The sequence below is a fragment of the Rissa tridactyla genome, chromosome 7 (genome assembly GCF_028500815.1).
Source record: "Rissa tridactyla isolate bRisTri1 chromosome 7, bRisTri1.patW.cur.20221130, whole genome shotgun sequence".
NCBI lineage: Eukaryota > Metazoa > Chordata > Aves > Charadriiformes > Laridae > Rissa > Rissa tridactyla.
In genome coordinates this window covers 36,912,708-36,933,625 of record NC_071472.1, presented here as the reverse complement: position 1 = coordinate 36,933,625, position 20,918 = coordinate 36,912,708, and the positions used below count along the sequence as shown (strand labels likewise).

Genomic DNA, 20,918 nt, shown 5'->3' with positions numbered 1-20,918 from the left:
CTGGCAGGATCCCCAGGCTGGGCAGCAGCCAGAGACAACAGAAGGAGGGGCTTTCTTGCTTGTAAAGATTTGTGCATCTCCGTTTGTCGTCTGCATCAGTCTGTCTTTGGCTGGCACCTGTAGAGGAGAGTAATATGCTTTATTAAGGCTAGATACGAAGTTTTTGCATGAGTATAACTAGCTTAATGTTTTAACTGTTCCTGAAGGTGGGCTGTTAATAGGTAGGGTGTGATACCACGATTGACATACTGGGATAGAAGTTCTGTGCTGTATATAGGAAAATACCAATTTCTGCTTTAGTTCATTGAAAACGGTATCACAGCGTTGTGATCAACCAAGAGGCTGCTTCATTTGACCCAGCGCCGTGCTTTCAAGCTGTGTAACCTCGGTGTGCGACTCAGAGGGGCTCTCTGACAGCCTTTGGTGGTACGCCTTGCATTTTCCCACCTGTGGAGAAAATATTTGTAGGGGTCTTCTCCAGGCTATAGATTTGCAGCTAATACATATAGGGGGTGGGGTGATAATTGCAACAGCTGTGGGCTTTGCTGAAAGATGTGCTGATCCAATATCTTTCCATGTTATGCAGGGCAAGGGAGCAGCTACACATCTATGTTACAAACGTCATACCCATTTGTTATGTCCTGTCTCTATTTACTCACCAGTTCTGAGCATTATTTTGTATTTGGGTCCGGGTTCTTGGAGAGTTTCAGATCTCCTCCATGACCATTAGCTTTTCCTTCCTCTGAACCAAGGCATTTCTCACTAATTTCTGTGGTTGAGTTCCTTCAATTTTGGCAAAGCTTCCTGCAGACAGAGCTTCTGAGAAGCTCTGCGTCTTCTTCATGCCCTTCTTTTACAACCTCTCTCTGAGGCCTCACTTGCTAAGGAAACTCCATTGGTCCACTCCTACTCATCTGGAAAGCAGGCTTTCATAAGCATTAGGCATCCTACTCTTGTTTGTGTGAGGGCACGTTAAGGTAATGACTCTCCCTTGTCCATGGTCTGGCAGAGTCTGTTGAGAAATGTCTGTTTGCTTGTATTCTGGGGTACTCGGGGGAAAAAACCACCAGGCATTGAAAAAGCAGAATTAATACGTTGTACGTATTTTCTCCAAAATAGTAGTAGGATGGTTGCTTGGACAAGCAGCTAAGTTATGCGAGAGCAGAACCCATAAGAAGTTCTCAGCGTCCTCTTGCCCTCTTGCCTTCAGGCTGCTCTCTGAACTGCATGCAATTCTGATAAATAAACTGCTGTTCTGGAGGGAGGATTTCAGGACAGACTGACTGGGTACAGTTTTACTTTCATGAAATCAGACAGCTACCAAGCACACGATGTTCTTTACTTGTAACATGTCATTTTTCCTGGATGAAAACTCACCTTATGGCTGCTGAGGACTGTACCTGCTGGCATGGCTAATATTGGTATTTTCACCTAAAGGTTCTTCGCTGTCCTTCACCTCTGCCTGCTCCTTCAACTGTCCTTTTACTGAAAAGCCTTTTAAAGTAAGCTAGAGGTCATGCCTGATTCTGAGAAGTGAGTGTGTTGTTTCCCCAGTCAGTTACAAACTGGCTTAGGAGCCTGCAAAAGTTTTATCAATTCTGGCCATAGGTGGGAAAAAACTCAAGCCATTGAAATTCCAGCACGTACCCTGAGACAGATAACCAGGAGACTTTCATTTACATGCTAATCCTGCACAGCAGTTGTTTTCCGTTCCTGCATCCAGCCCTTCCCAATCTGTAGCTCTTATCTCTCGTTGTCAGTAAGCAGCAAGAGAGGGAGAGGACGGCCCTGCGAGGAATGAGAGCTTCGCTTTTTCTCTTGCGGTGCCCGAGTTCTTTTGGGGTATTTAGATATTTTAGTGATTGCCCAAGGTAGCTTGATCTTGGGAATTGTGCTTGTCTTAAAAGAACTCTAGCTTTTTAAAACTTCCTTTTCCTGTGGTTAGAAGGAGACTTTATAATAAACATTACCCCAGTGTAGCCGCTCTGTAGGATTTGCATAAAACTGGATGTTAAGGAGAGGCAGAAATATAAAACTGGTGGATTGGACTGCTTTGAGAGCCCCTGCCTGGGGCTGCTCTGCACGGGGAGTCTCTGAGTCCTGCAGCGATGGAGACGATGGTGTGCGCTAAGTGAATGATTCATCCCTCTACCATTTATGTGCCATTGCTCTGTTCAAAACTGCAGAATGTACATAAGCATAATATCATGTATCCTCCTGAATAACAACCCACCTTGTTAGGGAGAGGAAAGGCAGACGTAGGATGTTCTGGGTTTCTGTTTCTCTCCATTGTTAGATGGAGAACGTAAATATTTAACGTGATTAGGTGCAGTTCAGAGGTCTGGATGTCTGAATGCTGTTTGGTTTACCTCTGCCGGTACGACAGTTGGGTCATTTGCCTTGAGTTTGAATATCTTTGTTACAAAGGGTAATGTTTATTGTTTCCACGATTATGACAGCGCTGTGATTATCTGACTATTCTCCCTGTGTGCTTGGATGATGACGGTCCAGGTCTCAGCAGAAGCTCTGAGAGGGGGAAGGGAAAACAGGAGAGAACTTTTAAGCTTAGGCAAAAGATGGGGTGCTCCAGATGCTGGCGTATTACCCTTCCTGTATCCTTGCTGAAATCATCCGTAACTGGACTTACTGTGGAAGGAGGTTGGCATCCTGCATATAGTACAGGAGCCACATGCCCAAGCAGTGGCCCCTCTGTATGCCTGGGATTAGGAGCTGTATATAAATGGTTGTAGCCTGCCATTCAATCTGATCTCTTAAGTGCTGTATCATCCTTTTACCTTTGGCAAAGTCAAATACTGTGGGTGAACAGGCAAACAGACTTCTGCAAGGCCAGCACTACAGGTTCATCTAACTTTGTGATAAGACGTAACTTTGACATCTTCTTGAGTGCTGTGCTTTATTTATTGGTTCCCATTGCAGAGTCCTGGTTGTGAAGCTGTCTGTGCTGTACTGGGGACAAGTGGGACAACTTGCTAAAAGCAGACGTGTTTTTGGTAAGTAGCATACTGACCTTCTCTGTCACAGCAGAAATTACTCGCTGTGTTCAGTTGGGCAAAGCTGCACTACGCTATTCTTCATCATATTCCAGAGAGGCAGGCGAAACCCTTATTTTTGGATAGCTCGCATTTATCCTTTTGTAATTATTTCTTCTTGATGATGTTAATACCTTAAAAAGTCTTGTTTTTCTAAATAAAACTGCAGTTATGCTATTAATGCTTTCTTCCTGTATTTTATATTGTATAATAGTGAATTGCACGCATCCTTTTCCCATTGTTTTGTTTCCTTCAGTGGTTAGAGATGAACTCGCCTTGGCACGAAACACGTAACCTGGCTGGCAAAGAGACTGCTTAGCCCTCTCATGCAAGGTGAGTTCAGCTATGTGGTATGACTCCCTCAATATTTTCTCTCTCCTTGTATTACCACAGGGCACACACGTAGTAAATAACATAATAGGTGAGACAACACCTGAACTTGTCCTCGTGAGCTTCTGATTCAAGGGAATATGGAATATTCAGGGATATGGAAGGGAATCGATTGTTTGCGGGACTCTTCTTAAAATAATAAACAGTGTTTATAGTATTGAAGTTAAATGAGGTATTTAAAAGCATATTGACTATATGTCCACTGAAATTGAGCACAACTAGGAACCTGTATTTTTCAGATGAATTAAATCAACATTTCACTTACCGTAAAATTGGAATTTAAAAAGAGAAGATATGCTAAAGTATGTGATGGGGCTGCTTTAACTCCTGGTTGACAGTGTAATCAAGCAGATGGCAGCTCCCTAACCTCTGCCTGCAGCTAAGCGCAGCAGCTCGTCACGTGGGGAACTGCATCTGCAGGGGTTTTGGCCTGAGCCTCGAACAGTCTATGCAGCGGTTTCTGAGACACAACTGGCAACAGAATCGAGCTTGGACACCGAAAGAAACAGACTCCTATCAGACAATTTTGCGTTGTGCAGTTACTGAATGAAACATCGTGCTGGGAGTAAAATGAGCTGCTTTTTTTTTTCACCCCCTCTGAGTGTGTGAGCATTGTGAGGAAAGCTGGAGATGTTAAAAACCCTGTCAGAACTTAACGCTCTGGAGATGAGTTCGGGGGAGAGGATTTAAACAGCGCTTCACCATGTATGTGCAAGCAATGGTTGTCAGAAAAACAAGGAAGCAGTCAGAAGATTGAGGGCAGCTTCATTTGCGATCATTTATGTGCCAACAATTATTAACTCAAGCAGAGCAGGCAAACTATAAAACTTACTGCAGTGACTTGGAAAGTACTGTGCTGTATAAATAATGAAATGAGCAACAGTCAAGAATTTAAACTAGGGTCGATAACCTTGCTTTTAAGCTCAACTAGTAATCAATTTGGAATTTAGTTGTCTTCTGTGCCTTGCTGTCTAGAAGTTTTATAGCCCGCCCCTTCCTCTGTGTAGGACAGCCAAACATTTGATTTAGCACAAATGAAAAGTCAGAGGTAAAAAGGTGGGAACAGAGGTAAATCCTGCAGAGAAAGATGCTGACCTGTGGAATTCCTCCCACCTGCTTTAGGAGATGTTTGTCCTCCCGCTACTCAGTTCCTTCCTCCTTTCTGCTAGACATTAACTCGTCTGCATGTGTCCCCTAACAGAACAGGAAAGGAAATCACCAGTTGTAGGACAAAACCATCTTAAACTAACAATAAAATACTAACTGAAGTTGGCTACCATTTAACAGACCTCTAAAAAGCACAAAAAAAGAATAACGTGTAAAAGAATATGGCTCCAAACTTAGATAAAAAATCCAAATCTGAATAGTCATTAAATAGTCAGGGATGAAACTCAGATAAAATATGTTGTTATATCAACAGTGGCATAGAGCATGTTTATGGCCAGGGAATCCGAGGTTTAAATCTACAATATTTACGGTTCTGACTAAGCCTAAGGAGGACACAGTATCGAATCTAAAACTGCTAATTGTCACCAGTAGCATAGTGAGAAGGTATTGGATGGCATACCTGTCTACTTCCCAGTGAAGCTTGCGTATTACCTTGGCTGCATAAAGACTGCAGCTTTCTAGTATCAGCAATGCTGGGTTATAGATGCTGTTAGTGATTCTTTGCCATATTAGATACTTCGAGCTACATATTTGTCCAGAAGAGCAAGTGGAAATTATTTTTATTAATGTGTTATTATTAGTAAACATTGAAATTAGACGTGCACAAGACAGTAATATTAGAAATTTTTGAATTACTCAGACGTCTGAATTGCTTTCAGACATCTCCTCGGCCTCTGGTCTGTAAGCAAGTTCTGTAAGCGTTTTAAGTTTCATCAATGTATGCAGTTGATAGACATGGGCATAAAGCTCATGGGGTTTTTTATAAACCTCCACAGGGATAAATGTGGTTTCTTGTGCAGTGAAGGGAATCCTTCCTTTTACTCATTTAATCAAGTTGTTACAGTAAAAATCTCACTGATAGCTTAGCTCTCCTCTGTGTTGGGTACAACTACAAATGCTAGCAGCGGGGTTTGTTACAGGCTTGTTAACTACACCGCCTGCTCTAAAATGCACTGGCACATGCTGCAGCGCGTCATTACGCACACAAAAAAACTTCCTGAATTTTATTAAAGTAGTTTAAAAACATTTCTCTAGAACTCTGAAATGCTCTTATACACACATTTTCATACCTTTAGCTTTGTATGTACTTTCTGGCTTCAGAAGCCCTTCAGGTCTGGCTTTCTGCCAGGAATATCAACCACTGCTTCTGAGTGCTGGCACATCAGTCCTACAAATGGTTTTCTAAACAGATAGTGATGTTTCCATGAACTAGCAGAAAGAGGAGAGAAGCTTGTCACTGTGAACGTGGTTGTCATGAGTCAGCTGCTGGACTGGGGAAGTCCCGTCCTACCTGTAAAACACCATTTACCTGCAAATGGGATTGATTTCCTCTGCAAATATTTGCCTGTCATCAGGTTACTGGATTGGAGCCCCTATTTGCCCCAGCATATAAAGCAAATAAATAAGGCTTAACATCTTTGCCATGATGATGTTTTCAAAGGCTATTTACAAAAAAATCTTTAACTTTGGCTGACCTTAGTATGACGTCATTGGGTGAAGCTGTAGGAAACAGTTGGTTTCTGTGCAGCACAGTCTTTATTTTGGCTGGCAGTCTATTAACTCCGATAAGCGGGTAAGCTCAGCCAAGCAAAGTCAGGCATATCATGAGATTCTGCTTTGCCTGTATAGAGAAAGTAGCCTGAGAAACAGCTTTGTAGGCCAGTAAACAAAAAAACATATACCAGAATTTGGGGCTGACCGGTTCTGATTCTTGAGGAGTTTGACAAAGGGACCCTGTCAGGTGTTTCATTCCTCGCTCTCCCTTCTCTAGATCTTGAGTTGTCCTGCTTCAGTAGGAATGGCGCTCTGTCAGACCTGCCTCAAACGCAGCTGTCCGCAGCTGCTTTAACCTCTCAAGGAAAAACCGAAAAGCAGCTCGTTTCTCGTGAATCCCTCCTCCTGACTGCATGCTCAAGCATCCTTTAGCAGCAGCTGAGTGACACTGAGAGTGAGCGTCACTCCTGCCCAGAGGGTGTAACCACAGCCACGACACAGGGCGCTCTGGTGGTTGTGAGGTGCTTCTGTGGGGTGTTTTTGGGTTTTATTTTTATTTTCTTTAGCAGCAGCAGTCACTGGAGTTAAACAGTATTTGTTTAAAGATTCAGGAAAATAGCACTGCGTTGTCAGTTTGGAAGAAACAGTTTGGGTTTTTTTCTGAGACCTTTACATTCCTAGAAGCCTTACATTGCATACTACTGGGAATTGCATTCAAAGGCAGCTTGAATTCAGGTCAAGCTTTGCCTACTTGTAGTAGATGGATGTTAGTGATAAAAACATTTTACGTGCACACCGTGCAGAGATTTACTGAAGTTGCTTCTACAAGCGTCTGTAGTGAATTTAGCTTTCCTTTGAGCTCACTGAGAATGGCAAACTATTGCATTTATATGAAACACTATTTTGACAGATTTCTTCAGAAGTAAAGAAGCACAAAAGGAGACGTTTTGTTCTTTCAAAATAACTGGAACCACTGGCAAGAAGCAGCAACGCTGTGCATTGAACAAGGGAACCATTTCCAGATTATCAAAACATGCTGTTGAACTGAATTTTGCAGCTGCATTTTCAAATGTACCATGGGATGCATCAAATCCAAGGACGCCTTTCCAGGTTCAAATGCTATCCAGGATGAACGGATCAGGGGAGGTAATGAAGGATGCACCGGGGAGAAATCATCACTGATAGCGGTGAAGGTGGACGAGAAGGGTCCATCAAGCACGATAGTGCTAGACTATGCACACCGTCTCTCCCATGAGATTCTTGATCAGGCGGTGAAACAGTGGGCAGTGACGGAAAGCAAATACAGCGACATCCCTTATATCGAAAGTGATGTGCCCTGAGCCCTGACTGGCAAGAACTGGCTTCACAGTGGGTGTCCTGGCTGTTAAGCAGTTTGTATTTGGTACCAGTGCAAATAAAGTAAAATCAGCTGTGATTTGAGCATAATGCCACTATATGAGTGTGTTTGCAATGAGAGGCTGAAAAAATTTGCCTTTAAATCTATATTGCTAAGAAACTAATTGGATTATAGTAGAATCTATTAATCAAGTCTCACTTGTTATCAGCCGTATTTTGAGTATATTCTGTCTTTGTATGTGTTGAATGTGATCAGAAATCAGTGTTTAAAAAAAGGAGGAGAAGAACGTGGTTGCCCTGCAACTGTAGAAGTGCTGCCACAGAGGCCCCAAAGATGCTTAAGAACAAAGTGTGGATTACTTTTATGTACTACATAAAAAATCAGAGGCCTCTTTGTAGGTGAAAAGAGAAGAACTCTCCGTGCTTGGTAAATTTGCCTGCATTTTGCTAAAGTGAAACCAAGGTCTCCATGTAGCAAAGGTAACTGCTGTTACAGATTTTACTTTGATTCTTTGACCTGACTAAATCTGTAAGCCACAAAATAATGAAGGCGATGAGAAGCATTTTATAAAACCAAGTAGTATTCAGGGAACCATATGGATTATGATAATATTCAACTTCCAGTCTTAAGCGAACCAATGAGAAACATTACAATATTGATGAACAGTGCATTATAATTAACAGATGCTCTGGAGTCTGTAAATGCATGAAGGCTATTCTTTAAAATCCTGCAGTAAGATAGTTTAATTACATCTGATCACTGTGTTCAGCCAAAGCTGTTCGGTTTTTTAGTTTGAGGGTTTTGTGTTGTTTTTTTCTTTCTTTGGTGTTAGGGTGCTGGCTTTGGGAGTTTTGGTTTTTTACTGTAACACAGATAGATGTGCAAAAACTACTGATGCTAACTAGTGAAATGAACCTTCAAAGGTGTAACGATGTTTTAGGACTATGTATTTCATGGGAAATATGGCTGCATTACACTAAAATTTCACTCTAAAGTAACACCCTTGGGACAGTATACCTTCCTTAGGTTCTGTAGGCTCATCGCTTACCTACTGATAATGGTGATGCAAACAAGAGCTGTAGAAACCTAAAGCCTGAGCCGTGCACTGAATTAGCGAATCAGCCTTAGGCCCAAAGCTGAAGGGCTATGTTCTTTACCAATTTTATCGCGCTTGCATCCACACACTGGACCCTGCTTCTCCAGGAGTTGCAGCCTGACCTACTGTGCTCATAACTAGCATTTGAGAGATTAAGAAAGGGATTAATTAATCAGAGTCATCTGAAAGCTACATTTTTGCTGACATTTTATACAAAATTAATGCCTTGTAGAAGCTTGGGGTTGTAGCACCTGTTTGTTCATTTTTATTATGGCCAGTTTAAAAGATGCATATTTTTTTCCTAAATCAAAGTGCTTCCCATTTTATGTTTTTGTTTTATAGAAAAATGCTTTCCATACTGGCAAAAACTGTTACTATTTTTAAAAAGTACACATAGTTCTAGTAACTGATATGAAGCATGATTTTTCAAGCCATGGTAAGCAAGCAGAAAGAGGACCATGCAAATCATTATTTTTAGCTTCTTCTCAAACATAAGAGAGTCTATGAATTGAGCTGTTTTGCAAACTTTGTGACACAAACTTAGTTATTTGAAATTCACCTGTACTGGGGAAGTGGTTGTATCAAGAGTAAATGGTGAAAAATACTTCTTTGTAACACAGCACAAGACTGCCATTAATGCACACTGATCAGACCCTGTCTGTAAGACTGTTCTCAGCCTTTTGCTGAAAAAGGGAAAAAAACCCTGCTCTTGTTGTGACGTCATCTTTTTTGAAGCAATGTAGTATTCGTTGAAGCCATATGTAAAGTGGGACTAAGGTATTATGGTCCATTTAAATTCTGCTGCTAACGGCGATGTTCCTTGAAGCTCTAAAACATGTAAAACATTAAATCATGCCCTACCTTTGCTCTATCTAAGAAAACTCCATGCCATATACTAGGGTGAATTAAAAAGCAAAAGCAAAACACTGATCAGATCAGTACATGTGAATTGGATATTGCTTAACCACAGCATTAAAAAATATCCCTATCCTTATTATAGCTAAAATAAAGCTTTATTACAAAAAAAGGCCAGCTTTCCTGTAACATTAGTCTTGGCTCAAGAATGTTACACTCCTAAAGACAGTAATTAAAAAAGGTGCACCCAAACTCCATAGATATTATTTGCCAGATAGGCGAAGAGCAGACAGAAAACTGCACTCGCTTAAAGAGTGCATTTAGGTATATCTGTCTTGACCCTTGTACCTTGGTGGCTGCCATGGGGAGTCGGGTGCTGCAGTGCTCACCGTCGCAATGTCTCAAATCCTTTCTCTGGATGTAGCCTTAGCACCTGGCACTCTTCTGGAGGCGGAGTATCGTGTGCACTTTTGAAAGCAGCTTCTCCATTGGCAGGCTGCCACTGTGCGGTCCAACAGTAGCCAGAATTACAAAATAACATGAAATAGCCTCAAGCATCTGTACTGATAAACACCCAAAATTTCCCCAAAGGAGAAAGTTACCCAAGTATAATTAAACGTACATCACAGTGAGCTTCCTTTTGGAGTACTTGCTGTGTAGGACAGCTACACTGCTTGCTCAGAGAGCCATCCATAACGCAGTAGCGACTGGATCGCCTGCTGCTGGTTATGTCCAAACAGTCACTTACCTGCAACCACAAAGCTTGTCTTCCCTCATTAATGCTTGAAGATTACAGCGACTTCAATATGGCCTGAAGCGCAATTCCAGCTGGTTTACGATGCTTTCTATGACATTGGCACTTCAGGGAAAGCACACAGCAAATGGAAAGCGTACAAGCTTGCAAACAAGCTTACAAACAACAGGGAGACAGCTTCTCACCAGGAAAATAATCTCTTTTACAAGATGCTGTCCTTAATAAATAATGCACTTACCATTAAATAAAAAAAAAAAAAAAAATCTGTTCAATACTACAATCTGGTGAGAGATCGAATGACATCTCATTCCAGAGTTCTGCTGTATTTTAATAGGCACAATACATAATAAAGACTTCTTTACCTAAATAAAATTACATCTGCTTATTTATCATTAGATTACTCTAAACTGTGCTATAGTCTTACAAAGCCACTTAGAGTGGCTTTCCAGCTAAGTTGCCACTGATTCTTTGACTTGATTTTGTGTAATAAAGGCACTCCAGTATGAGACTGGCATACTCTGCAAAACCACTTCTATTTAGGAGTTAAAAATACATTTGCTTTATATTTTCTGCAGGAAACGTTAAGTATAGTCAGTGGGTACTATGTGACTGACAATATTCTAATAATGGTTCAAAACACATTAACTGCAGCACAACTTTGTAAAAGTGACATTTCTGTAGTAAGACACATCAGTATTCCCAAATAAAACACACTACGATATATTTTTACAGTATTTTTGTGGAAAATACTTTCTTGTGGACCAAATAAAATTAAACTTGCCATCTGCTTGTAAGATTCTTATTTCATAAAATGCACCAATTGGACAGGGTCCTGTTACCATGAGTTTGGGATAATTCCTGTTCACAAAAACTTTGGAAGCAATTGGACATGCAAGTCAAAGTTTATTGATTCAGAAGTATACTCTTGCTAAAATGTTTTATGGCCTTTTCAGTCAGAGAAGGCATGATCCCTACTCCCTGGGGATTACTGTGTTTTTTATTAAATATAGTTGCTGAAGATTGCTTCTTTTGTACAAAAATAATGGAATGAACCAATTCTTAAAAATAAATTAAAAATAGCCATTTTTTAAGAATCTAAAACAAATAAAAATTTTAAACAATAAGGGGGGAGGTTTACATTCCTTACAGAACCAGCGTGAGGTAGAAATTTAAGTCATTTTTCAGAAGTTACCCTAGAGATATTAATGGAATCTCTCAACTACTTTTGACTGTCTCGTAACAAATACGTACATGGTAACAGCTTAAATTTTAACAATTTTATCTTAAAGATTCTAGTGCCAAAGCAAGGTGCCATTTTTTCTTGATTTTTCTCTCCATTTTGCTCACCTCTAGTTCTTTGAAAGTCACTGCAGTAGTTCACCTTGATGCCTGAATTTCCTGGACTTTGTTTCCAGGCAACAGCTTCTAGGAAGAAAGGAGCCTTAAGCCAGTGTAGACCATTACTGTCGGTAATAAAAACTGCCCAATGTTGAAAACTCCGTAATGGTTCTGCTGTACCTCTGACTTTTTGATTCCCCAGTGCTGATGACTGACTATGTTATTCTTTAGTCTCATTGGTTCATCTTCAGAGAAGCCAAAATTTGTATTTGTGACCTGCCTGTAACTGTAGAAACAACTAGGAAGACGTACTGACGTATGACTTGATTAACCGTAAAAAAGCACGCAGGCTTAATGTTGAAGAAAGATTAGTAGCTGTGTGTTGCATACACAATAGAAAAATTAATTTTAACCCCCCAAAAGATTATACTTTTATCAAGGGGCTCCGGTTATGTCATCTAACTTCCAAGTATTACTGGTATCAGAACCCAGCAACCTTTTGTACATATACGACCAGGGTTTTTTGATGTATATTTAAATTTTGATCCTTACAAATACATTTTTTAGGATATGTGGTGTTAAAAAAATTTATGATCCATGTAGCAGCAGATATTTCATGTTTTCCCCTATTTGTTATCTTTGGTACTTATTGCTGTGTCCCCCGCTACTTTTCACAAATTTTCCACACAGCGAACAGGATGTTCACGGGCACAAGCAAACGGGAACCCAGACCTGTTGGTATAGATAAAACTCCAGCCACTTGTAGTACGCGGGCCAGGCTGATCTCTGCCACTAAAATCATTAGGCAATCACTAAGATCAACAGGAAATGTGCCGCTTAGTGTTCAGAGGAAAGTCTGAGACAGTTATTTCTTCACCATTGTAAAACCAGGAAAACTAGCAATTTTTGAATCATGAAAAGCTAACAATGCAGTTCAATCAAACTTAATGGCATTTTAAAAAAACTGGGTTTACAAGCAACAGAACTGCGCTCTCGGCTCTGGCAGTATTTTGACATTTGAAACAATGTCTACATCACATAGCAAGACTGAATACTGACCAACCGTTAACTCAATAGAACAATTTCTTGCTCTCAAACGGATAATGTGTCAGTCTGACCTTTCATTTAAAAGACTACTTAACACCATGGATTTAGCATGCCTTGCATTTTCCTTTGTAGCTCTGACTGTTTTAAAGCTTTAAGTATATTTTATTTTCATTGTTTAAAGAAGAATCTGAGGCACAATCCCAACTTAACAAATCAGTGACAGAGCCAGGAACACAAAGGTCTCCCGACTTCTTGCTTATTAGGTCATCCCTTCACTATGCTGTCTCCCCAAAAGGTTCCTCCTAAACTAAGAGTTGATGCAAAAAATTACATGTTAATCATTGTGTAAAGCAGTAAAAATAACAATTTGCCTTGAAGTCATTTTCCCCCTTATTAACCATCATTATGGCAATGTAACAAAAAAGAATGTCCCTGAATGCAAAAAAACAGATTTACAAATCTCAGGGTAGCTAAAAGAGTCTTATCAAACTTCATCATACTACTATTAACTTTTATATCAGAGAATTAAGCAGATGTATAAGATGTCAATAGGCTTGATCTTTACAACTTGAGATCGTTGTTTCCCAATGGCTTAAAACAATCGTTCACAAATTCATCACTGACTTCTTCTAAAGCAGCTGGCTTCCATCTGGGGGATTGGTCTTTGTCAATCAGCACTGTCAGGTGGAGTATAAAAAGACAAAAGTTACTTGTAAACTTTCTCTAATTAAGATTACTTTAGATTGCATCAAGACAGACACATACAGTGAATACATGGAGGAGAAAAATCAATACGCTTTGGAGAAGATGCAGTTGTTAAAACATAGATATTTCTACTGTAATAAAAATTATGGAGTTGTGACCTGTCTAGAGACATATCGGGGAACCACCTGATGATACAAGGCACAGTGGATCACTTCAGAAGTAGCCCAAGCTTTGAAGGAATAGTCCTGAAATTTGTGCTTTCTCTTAGACGTACTATTCTTGCCTGTCTTCTGCTTTTTCACGTGAAGCTGGGAACAGTATGCATGATGATGCTTTTGGACAAGGGCTTTCACATCTCTGTGTAAATCTGACTCTTTGTAGAGTATAGGAAAAGACTCAAAGTAGGTGCTAAATGCCCAAAGCTAATTTAAGTGCATCATATAAACTAATAACGAAATAACTAATGATGAAAGAGTAAAGCAGAGTATCTTTGCGGGAAAATCAAGAATATTCATTTGTAAATACTGACAGATACTGCAGACCTATGTAGATTTAACTGTGAAGATTTGTATAACCTTAGTATGTATACTTTACTCGGTAGGCTGTGAAACACACATCACTGAAGCTAAAATCATCAGTGAATGAACTGCATGTTAAAACTGTAACAAGAAATACCAATGCTCAAAAAGCATTCCTTGTATCACAGGAATGTTGAAGGCACGTCAGCAGGAACAGCTGCACTAGCAAACAATAGTAAGACAAGAAAGATTTTATTTGTGTGTAAAAATGAGCAATATGAATGGAATTCCAGAGCACCCTTCCGAGCACCTTTGTGGCTCCAAGAAAATCCATAAAGGTGCTATTCAAAATGTGAAATTTTTATAATTTAAAAAAGAATAGCTTTAGTAACTGTAGCTGTCCAGGATGCACTGACTACCCAACATTCCTCCTCAACACACCCTCTCTTCAGATGTGTGATATCAGCACCTGATTTGGAGATGCACCTGTGTCCTGGGAGACCTCCCGACTGACACAGCGCACAGCATATAAGGGAGGGCAGGCAGAAAGTACCTTTCAAGTTCCTCTGTTGAGAATAGAATTAATTTGTTTGTCCTTTCTGACAAAGACTTCAGAGTAAGGTGGTTTTAAAGGCACACAGACAAAAGATACTCACAGGGACTAGATATTTTGAAGACTAACAGCTAAGGTAAGTTTTCATGTCTTTCTAAATGGACTTCATTTGTGGTGACTAAACTACAACTATCCAGGATGAGAAATGTATAAAGGAGTTGGATTATAAATTCAGTGGAAAGAATGCCCACCTAAGGATTGTGTCTTATCAAAAGACAGGCATTAAGGCAGCTTGTGGTAAAAAATGTGACTTGAAATCTTCTTTTTAACTCTTCCCTCTATAACCAACTCTTGGAAAATGCCTAGAAAATAAATACTGTTCAAATTACAACTGCACTAATTAATATTTCTGTAGCTGAAGACATAGAGGCATTGCAACTCTTTAGCTTGCATCTCCAACGAGAATCGGAGCCCTGTGTCAATTTACCTGCAAGTACAGGGCTAAGGACTCCCTGGATACAAATAAACACACTTTTGAAGAGAAACCCATTGTAGAGATAGAAGCTGCAATTCCATGGAGAGTAGAATCCATGTGGGCAATTCTTTAAAAGAAATGTGCTTTAAGAGAATGATTTTATTAGGCCATTCAACTGGGTAACTTAATGAAAAGTTATAATTCTACAAGTTAATTTTAAATATTATGATGTGAAGCGATTGATTGGTTTGGGTCAAAACATATAATTGTCCCAAATCAACTATGTTTATTCCATCAGAGTAATACTTGTCTAATGACTTCAACTGAAGTTGAAGGTCATGATCTGGCCAAAATAATCTTAACTGTTATCCACAAAAGACAACACTGACTAGAGACGCTTTAAATAAGGCGGGGTGGGGTGGGGAGGGAAGTCCATGTGTATGCTATTCTGAAGACTTCCAAGATAAATTAAGGGACGTTCATTAAAATAACAGTAACTGAACATAGACATTGTGTTCAGGGTTTGTTGTTGTGGTTTTTTTACCTCTTCAAAAATAAGAAACAATTCAAAAACCCCTCTGTTCAGTAGCAGTGACCTCACCAGAGTTAAATTAGTGTTCTATTTTTCAGCTTCATTCAGCACAGTCAAAACAGTGATATTTCTAAGCACCTGAAATTCTGTTGGTTGCAATGAAATCTCTCTACCTACTTGCTGACTGCACGGGGTTTGCGTGCCCAGGGTAAGGCTGCCAGCACTGCAGGAGAGAGGGCAGAAGCCATACAGAAGTAAGATCTTTGCAGGGTCAGCAATATGTAGAAGGCCTTTACAATTCCATTTGAAGTGTACGTTCCTGCACAAATAGTTAGGAGGCTAATTTAACAGATTTCTGTACCCTCAAGCTGCTGAGATTGTAGTGTACCTGGATATGTTTGAGCCCAGACTCCAAAAATGACACTTTTCTTATGCAGTAAGAATTAAAAAATAAAATTGTTGGAAATTACCCAAATCTTTGCATTTCTTAGTTTATGTATTATTCTATAAATCAAGGTGAAAAATGGATCTCTAAAGTATTTAAAGACCGCATTTACCATTATATGGGAAAACGCTGATGAAATATGATCTTTGTATTTTATGCTTTAAGGGTTTAGGCTGCTACTTAGTAGCCCCAATCACAAGTGGGGAAGTAGATTTGGCAGCAGAGTTTCAGTCTGGCTGAAAGAAAACTGTCTAAAAGAAAAATGAAATTTTGACCTCAGGTCAAAGCAGGTTTAAAAAGCTTTTAAACAAACTCTTTCCCTAGCATGCCTATTAAAATTACGGTTTGAAGCAGATAAAAACTGTTATTAAAACCTGACCAATGGCCATTGCTGCTGAAAAAAAATCTTCAAAAACTAAAATCTGATTATTATATCTTAACTTTACTTTGTGGTAGACAGGGTCAATAGCTGGCTCTTAAATGCTTGGAATATAATGTTTTAATGAAGAAAAAGCTAATACTTAACACTTTTATCATTTTCATTTTTATTCACTATGGTTGATCCTGTGAAGTACTTAATAATTTTACTTCCTATTAAAAAGGATGCTCAGCACACTGTTGGATAATGATTTCTATGAGATTAGACCCAACTACAAAAATGATTTTTGAGTCTGATTCTGCACCACTGTTAAACAAGAGAAACAATTTTAAGATGACAAATCTGAGAACAAGATATATGCAGTAAGCAGAGAAGAAAACGGCTTCAAGAACAAATTATTATTCTTAGCAATCCCCCCAGTGCAGCTGGATCTCTGGTGGGGTTTTTTTCTTCCCCTGATATAGTTAAGCCTTTGCTATGCCATCCTCTGTAAAAGAGGAGCTTCCCAACTGCTGTTCTTGCAGGTTCTTTCTTTACAAGCAGTTTGTATAATATACTGACATGTGATTTGCTTTTGTGTTCTACTGCATCCCCAGATGGTTTAAGGACCTTGTGCTTTACGAGTGAGAATTTGGCTTGTTGTTCATCTGACTCTCAGACTTTGAATTTGTCGCTTCCCAAATAACTACATTTCAGCAGTTTATATGGTGGTTTAGAATATATCCTAGGAATATTCTTTTTAAGATATCTTTGTCCCCATTACACAATGAATGTACATGTACTTAATGAATGTAGTAAACCCTTCAAAGGAGTCTCTGCTAATAAGTGCTAAAGATTAATTAAAATCAGAAACTTTTTCCATGTTGTACAAACAAACTTTGCATCTCTCACCCCAGGCTATCTTTAACGCAATATTATTAATAGTGAATGCTCAAACAATTATCCACTACTTTATAAAGACAGATATAAAAAATGAGGAGGAGGTGATAATACATACTCAAGTATGTAAATGTGTGAATTACAAGCCAGGTTCCCTCAACCCCAAAGTGTTATTCATCCAAATGTTTTGTACTGTAAGCTCCTTGGAAAAGGAAATGCCTCTGGTTTGTTTCATCTTGTGCTGTATAGTACATAAATAATTACTACAGTTTCCAACAGATGTGACACTGGGTTTGACAAACTGCATAGTGAATCAGCAGTAGAATCAAGGACGCAATCTAAGTTTGTCCCCTAGCTGAACTTGCTGAGCTGCTGCTCTACTTTTACCACTACCTATTTTGACTAATGCCTTAAAATGCTGAATTATTTAAGTTTACATATATGACTTTTTAATAGTAAGACACCTTTATACAGAGATATGTTGGACATGGGTGAAAGTAGTCTCTGTTCTAACAACTTTCTAAGCAAATAGCTGTTCCTGACTTTGAGTCTTAAACCATCTTACAGCTGGTTGAACCAGCTATGTGGCAACACTAAGTCTAGACACATAAATGATACCCATAGCTACTCACTACTACCAGCATTAAATATATTTTGAACTTTCCCAATGAACTGGTGAAACCTTTTCACGGTGCTGCATTACCAGGTGGATAAGTAACACCAGGAAACTGAGATTACACAAAGGAAACAACATGGCTGTTACACTTTGGAACAAATAATAACTTTTGGCCATACAAGAGTCCAATGAGCAAAAACTGTAGCAAGCTGGGAAGTGTTCTCTGGGCTGCTGCCGCATGTGCTTTTCTTAACCTCTAGAGAAGCAACACAACAGTGAGTTTGCATATTATTAAATTTGAGAAACATTTCTGGTGTGCATGCTTACCTGCTCGAACCCCTTCATAGAAGTCGTGGCCTCTCTGAAAGACACAAAAACAAGCTGTAACGTGACAGATTCTATTTATTCCATCTTTCCCTATCCCACTTCTGCTTGAAATGTAAATTTTCAAGATTTGGTTAAATCCCACTTGTACTGTTCTCATCTAGTTCTGCTTTCGCCTTACTTTGAGCTCTCTATCCTCTTGCTTAAATGCACCCACAACTCTTAAAATCAGTGTGTTGAACTGTAGTTGATCAGCCAACTTTTATGCAGTGCAAGCTCTCTCTCTGTGTGACACTTCATAGATTTTTCTGAAGAGTTTTGCATGATGAGGGCTAAGGTGTGTAGGATTAGAAATTCCTCAGAGAAAGGCCAGTTTTCAGGAATTGTGATGTATTCTGTATACATGAAACAAGTTGCAGTTAAATGGATTCCTGGAAACATCCAGTTTTGTTTTTTTATAAAGGTAAACCTAGCATTTAAATCCCTAAGGATGCTTCACTAGCAATGGAGCAACAATACTAGTTTCAGGAAAGATATGGTAAGGATACTGTCAGGATCTACAACATATCAGAATGATATACATTTTCAAACTTTTTAAAAAACATTTACTTTATCACAAATCATTTAATCAGATACATAAAAATCTTATTTTAAAATGTGACAAAATTAATAAGGGTGCCACGGGGAAGCTTTGAGGAATCTGCTCAGATAATTCATTTAGCAACTCTGTTCTACTGAAAGGATTGCTTCCTCATATGTTCTCCAAGTACTCAGCCCCTACTACAAATAGTACTAAAATCTCCTGTTTCCTTTAATAAACTTATCACAGCACTCCTGAAAGGCAGTGATACGCAGCTATTCCCACCCTGCTGACAGGAACTGAGGCACTGAGAGCAAAGTAATGTAAATAGGAAATCTGGTCAACACCACCAGAGTTTTAAAATTATGGTCCAAATACAAAACTTCCTAGATTGTATAACATTATCATGGTTTTCTTAACAAGTCCTCTACCATTCCCAACTGACCATCATTACTGTGATCTTCTTAGAGTTGCATATAAATATGTGGAACTGGAAAAAAGAAAGTGACAGCCTAACAAACAAAAAGAAGATACTGGAAAAAAAATCCCTATAAATGTTGAGCCCTTAATGTAATGTATAAAAAACCTAAGTGTCTGACAGGCTCACTGCCCCTCCATGGCTGGAAAGAGACAACGGGCTCAGCGCTCAGCTGCCTGCTTACCATGCATGCTTGGCTCAGTCTGTATTCCATTGTGAGTACGTCTTGTAAGCTCATGGAAGCTCCTTCTCTGAGCTGTCTGAGAGTCATCTTTAAGGATGTAGGTGACATCTTATTAATAGTCTGGGGAAGATATTAAAAATGTTTTTATTATCTTCAATTTAGACACTTCTGTAAGTCTCTCTTTTTTGCATTTTAAATTTCAAGTAAATGATGGTACTCTTCTCTCTGAGCTCACTTATGTGGTACCTATCCCTTCTGCTCCCTCCCACCATGCTGTCATACTAAATGAACTTACTTGCATAAACTTTTATCAGCAAGATCTTGTGGAAGCATGCCATCACTTGTGGAAAGCCTAGAACTCCTAAGGTCACATCATTTATTATCAAATTACTACTAGTCAGAGAATCTAACGCAGCTTAAATGATTTCCAAACAGATACTTTTGTAAGTGAAGGTGAGCGTTACAGGCAATTAACTCCATTTTTAAATATAAATGTATAGTCTGAATTGCTCTTAGATGTTACCGATATTGTAGCTGATAATACTATTGTACAGCACTTACATTTTATTTAGTACAATAGTCAGAGTTTTAAGGTAGCAGTGGTGAGAATAGCCGCAGACTTTTAAGTAGTTGCTTTATCATCATCTGCAAAAACCAGACAATATACTGAGAAGAAATTTGTGGAAGAAAAAAATATTAAAAGAAATCAAACCTAAGTGCATATTTGTCCAGGCTTCTTGTCTGGGATCAACAGATACTGCAGTAATTTAGCCTTACATAGCTCTGCTGATGGGAAGCCTGGAGGTCTTGCCTTCTTTTGACAGAGCTACAGGCTATAAATATTATGCAACAAACAGGATCTGTTTACGGCACACAAACAAATGCTGTAAATCTGGCTCTCATGACTATCCTTCAATTAACAGCATGCCAGTAAACAGTAGGGGGAGGTGGGGAGAAAGATGAAAACCTAGTTAAGAAAACAGAGCTGAGCTTTAAAGCTTTCAGGGTTGTGGGAGAAAGGAGCTAAATCTTATTGTTGTTGATCTTTGTTTTCTTACTCTAAACAAGACTACTCTTTCCCTGTAAACCCAACTAAAAGCTCTATTATTCACAGTACAATAGACATTTCCTGTTAATTAGGACATTTTTACCACTACCAAAAAGTGGCAGATGGTAAGATTTGCCTCTTTACATTATTTTCATTGCAGACATTAGACTCCTTATTCACAGACTGAAATGGCAGGTTTCCAGTCATTAATGTTTTTTCTGGCTCCCAATTACTCTTCATCCCTCTTCAGACACCAGCTGATACAGCAGTGACCCATTTTTGCCTAGTTAAGCTGGAAAACATGCTATTGCTATACAAGCAGGAGGCTGCGCAATTGTACCTTAAAAGCACTGGTTCTGTCATTCTATTATTTGCATGTTGACCACTCGCTTGAGAGAGAAGCTGGTTTAGAAAGAATTAATGCTGGCTCAACCTGTCAGCATTTCCTGCATTCTGGTAAACCTCTCTAACAACAAGCTACCTTTCAGCAGATAAGGAAACCAGCTATACCTCTAATTACATCACTATGTATGTCTCAGATGGATAGCAATTTTTAACTGGATCCCTTATTTCCCATAATATGCTCTTGCTGGCTGTACCTTTGAACTGGACCTTTTCTCCTTTGAGTTTTACATTCTGTCGTCTAATTAGAAA

General features: G+C 39.2%; 2 protein-coding genes across 6 annotated transcripts in view; one reads left to right on the top strand and one right to left on the bottom strand.

Annotated features, from left to right (window-relative positions):
* The window catches only part of C7H2orf88 (chromosome 7 C2orf88 homolog), a 38,836-nt gene extending 28,592 nt beyond the window's left edge, over positions 1-10,244 (top strand). For all 5 annotated transcript variants that reach the window (XM_054210321.1, XM_054210320.1, XM_054210319.1 and 2 more), the window contains 3 exons: positions 2,938-3,011; positions 3,307-3,383; positions 7,012-10,244. In XM_054210321.1, the coding sequence (XP_054066296.1) occupies positions 7,178-7,441 (264 nt within the window). In that variant the 5' untranslated portion in view covers positions 2,938-3,011; positions 3,307-3,383; positions 7,012-7,177 and the 3' untranslated portion in view covers positions 7,442-10,244. The remainder of the gene's footprint in view (positions 1-2,937; positions 3,012-3,306; positions 3,384-7,011) is intronic.
* Positions 10,245-12,667: 2,423 nt separating this feature from the next.
* The window catches only part of HIBCH (3-hydroxyisobutyryl-CoA hydrolase), a 42,086-nt gene continuing 33,835 nt past the window's right edge, over positions 12,668-20,918 (bottom strand). The window contains exons 12-14 of the mRNA XM_054210317.1: positions 19,217-19,336; positions 17,978-18,011; positions 12,668-13,225 (exon numbers count right to left, since the gene is read on the bottom strand). Coding sequence (XP_054066292.1) covers positions 13,110-13,225; positions 17,978-18,011; positions 19,217-19,336 — 270 coding nt within the window. The 3' untranslated portion in view covers positions 12,668-13,109. The remainder of the gene's footprint in view (positions 13,226-17,977; positions 18,012-19,216; positions 19,337-20,918) is intronic.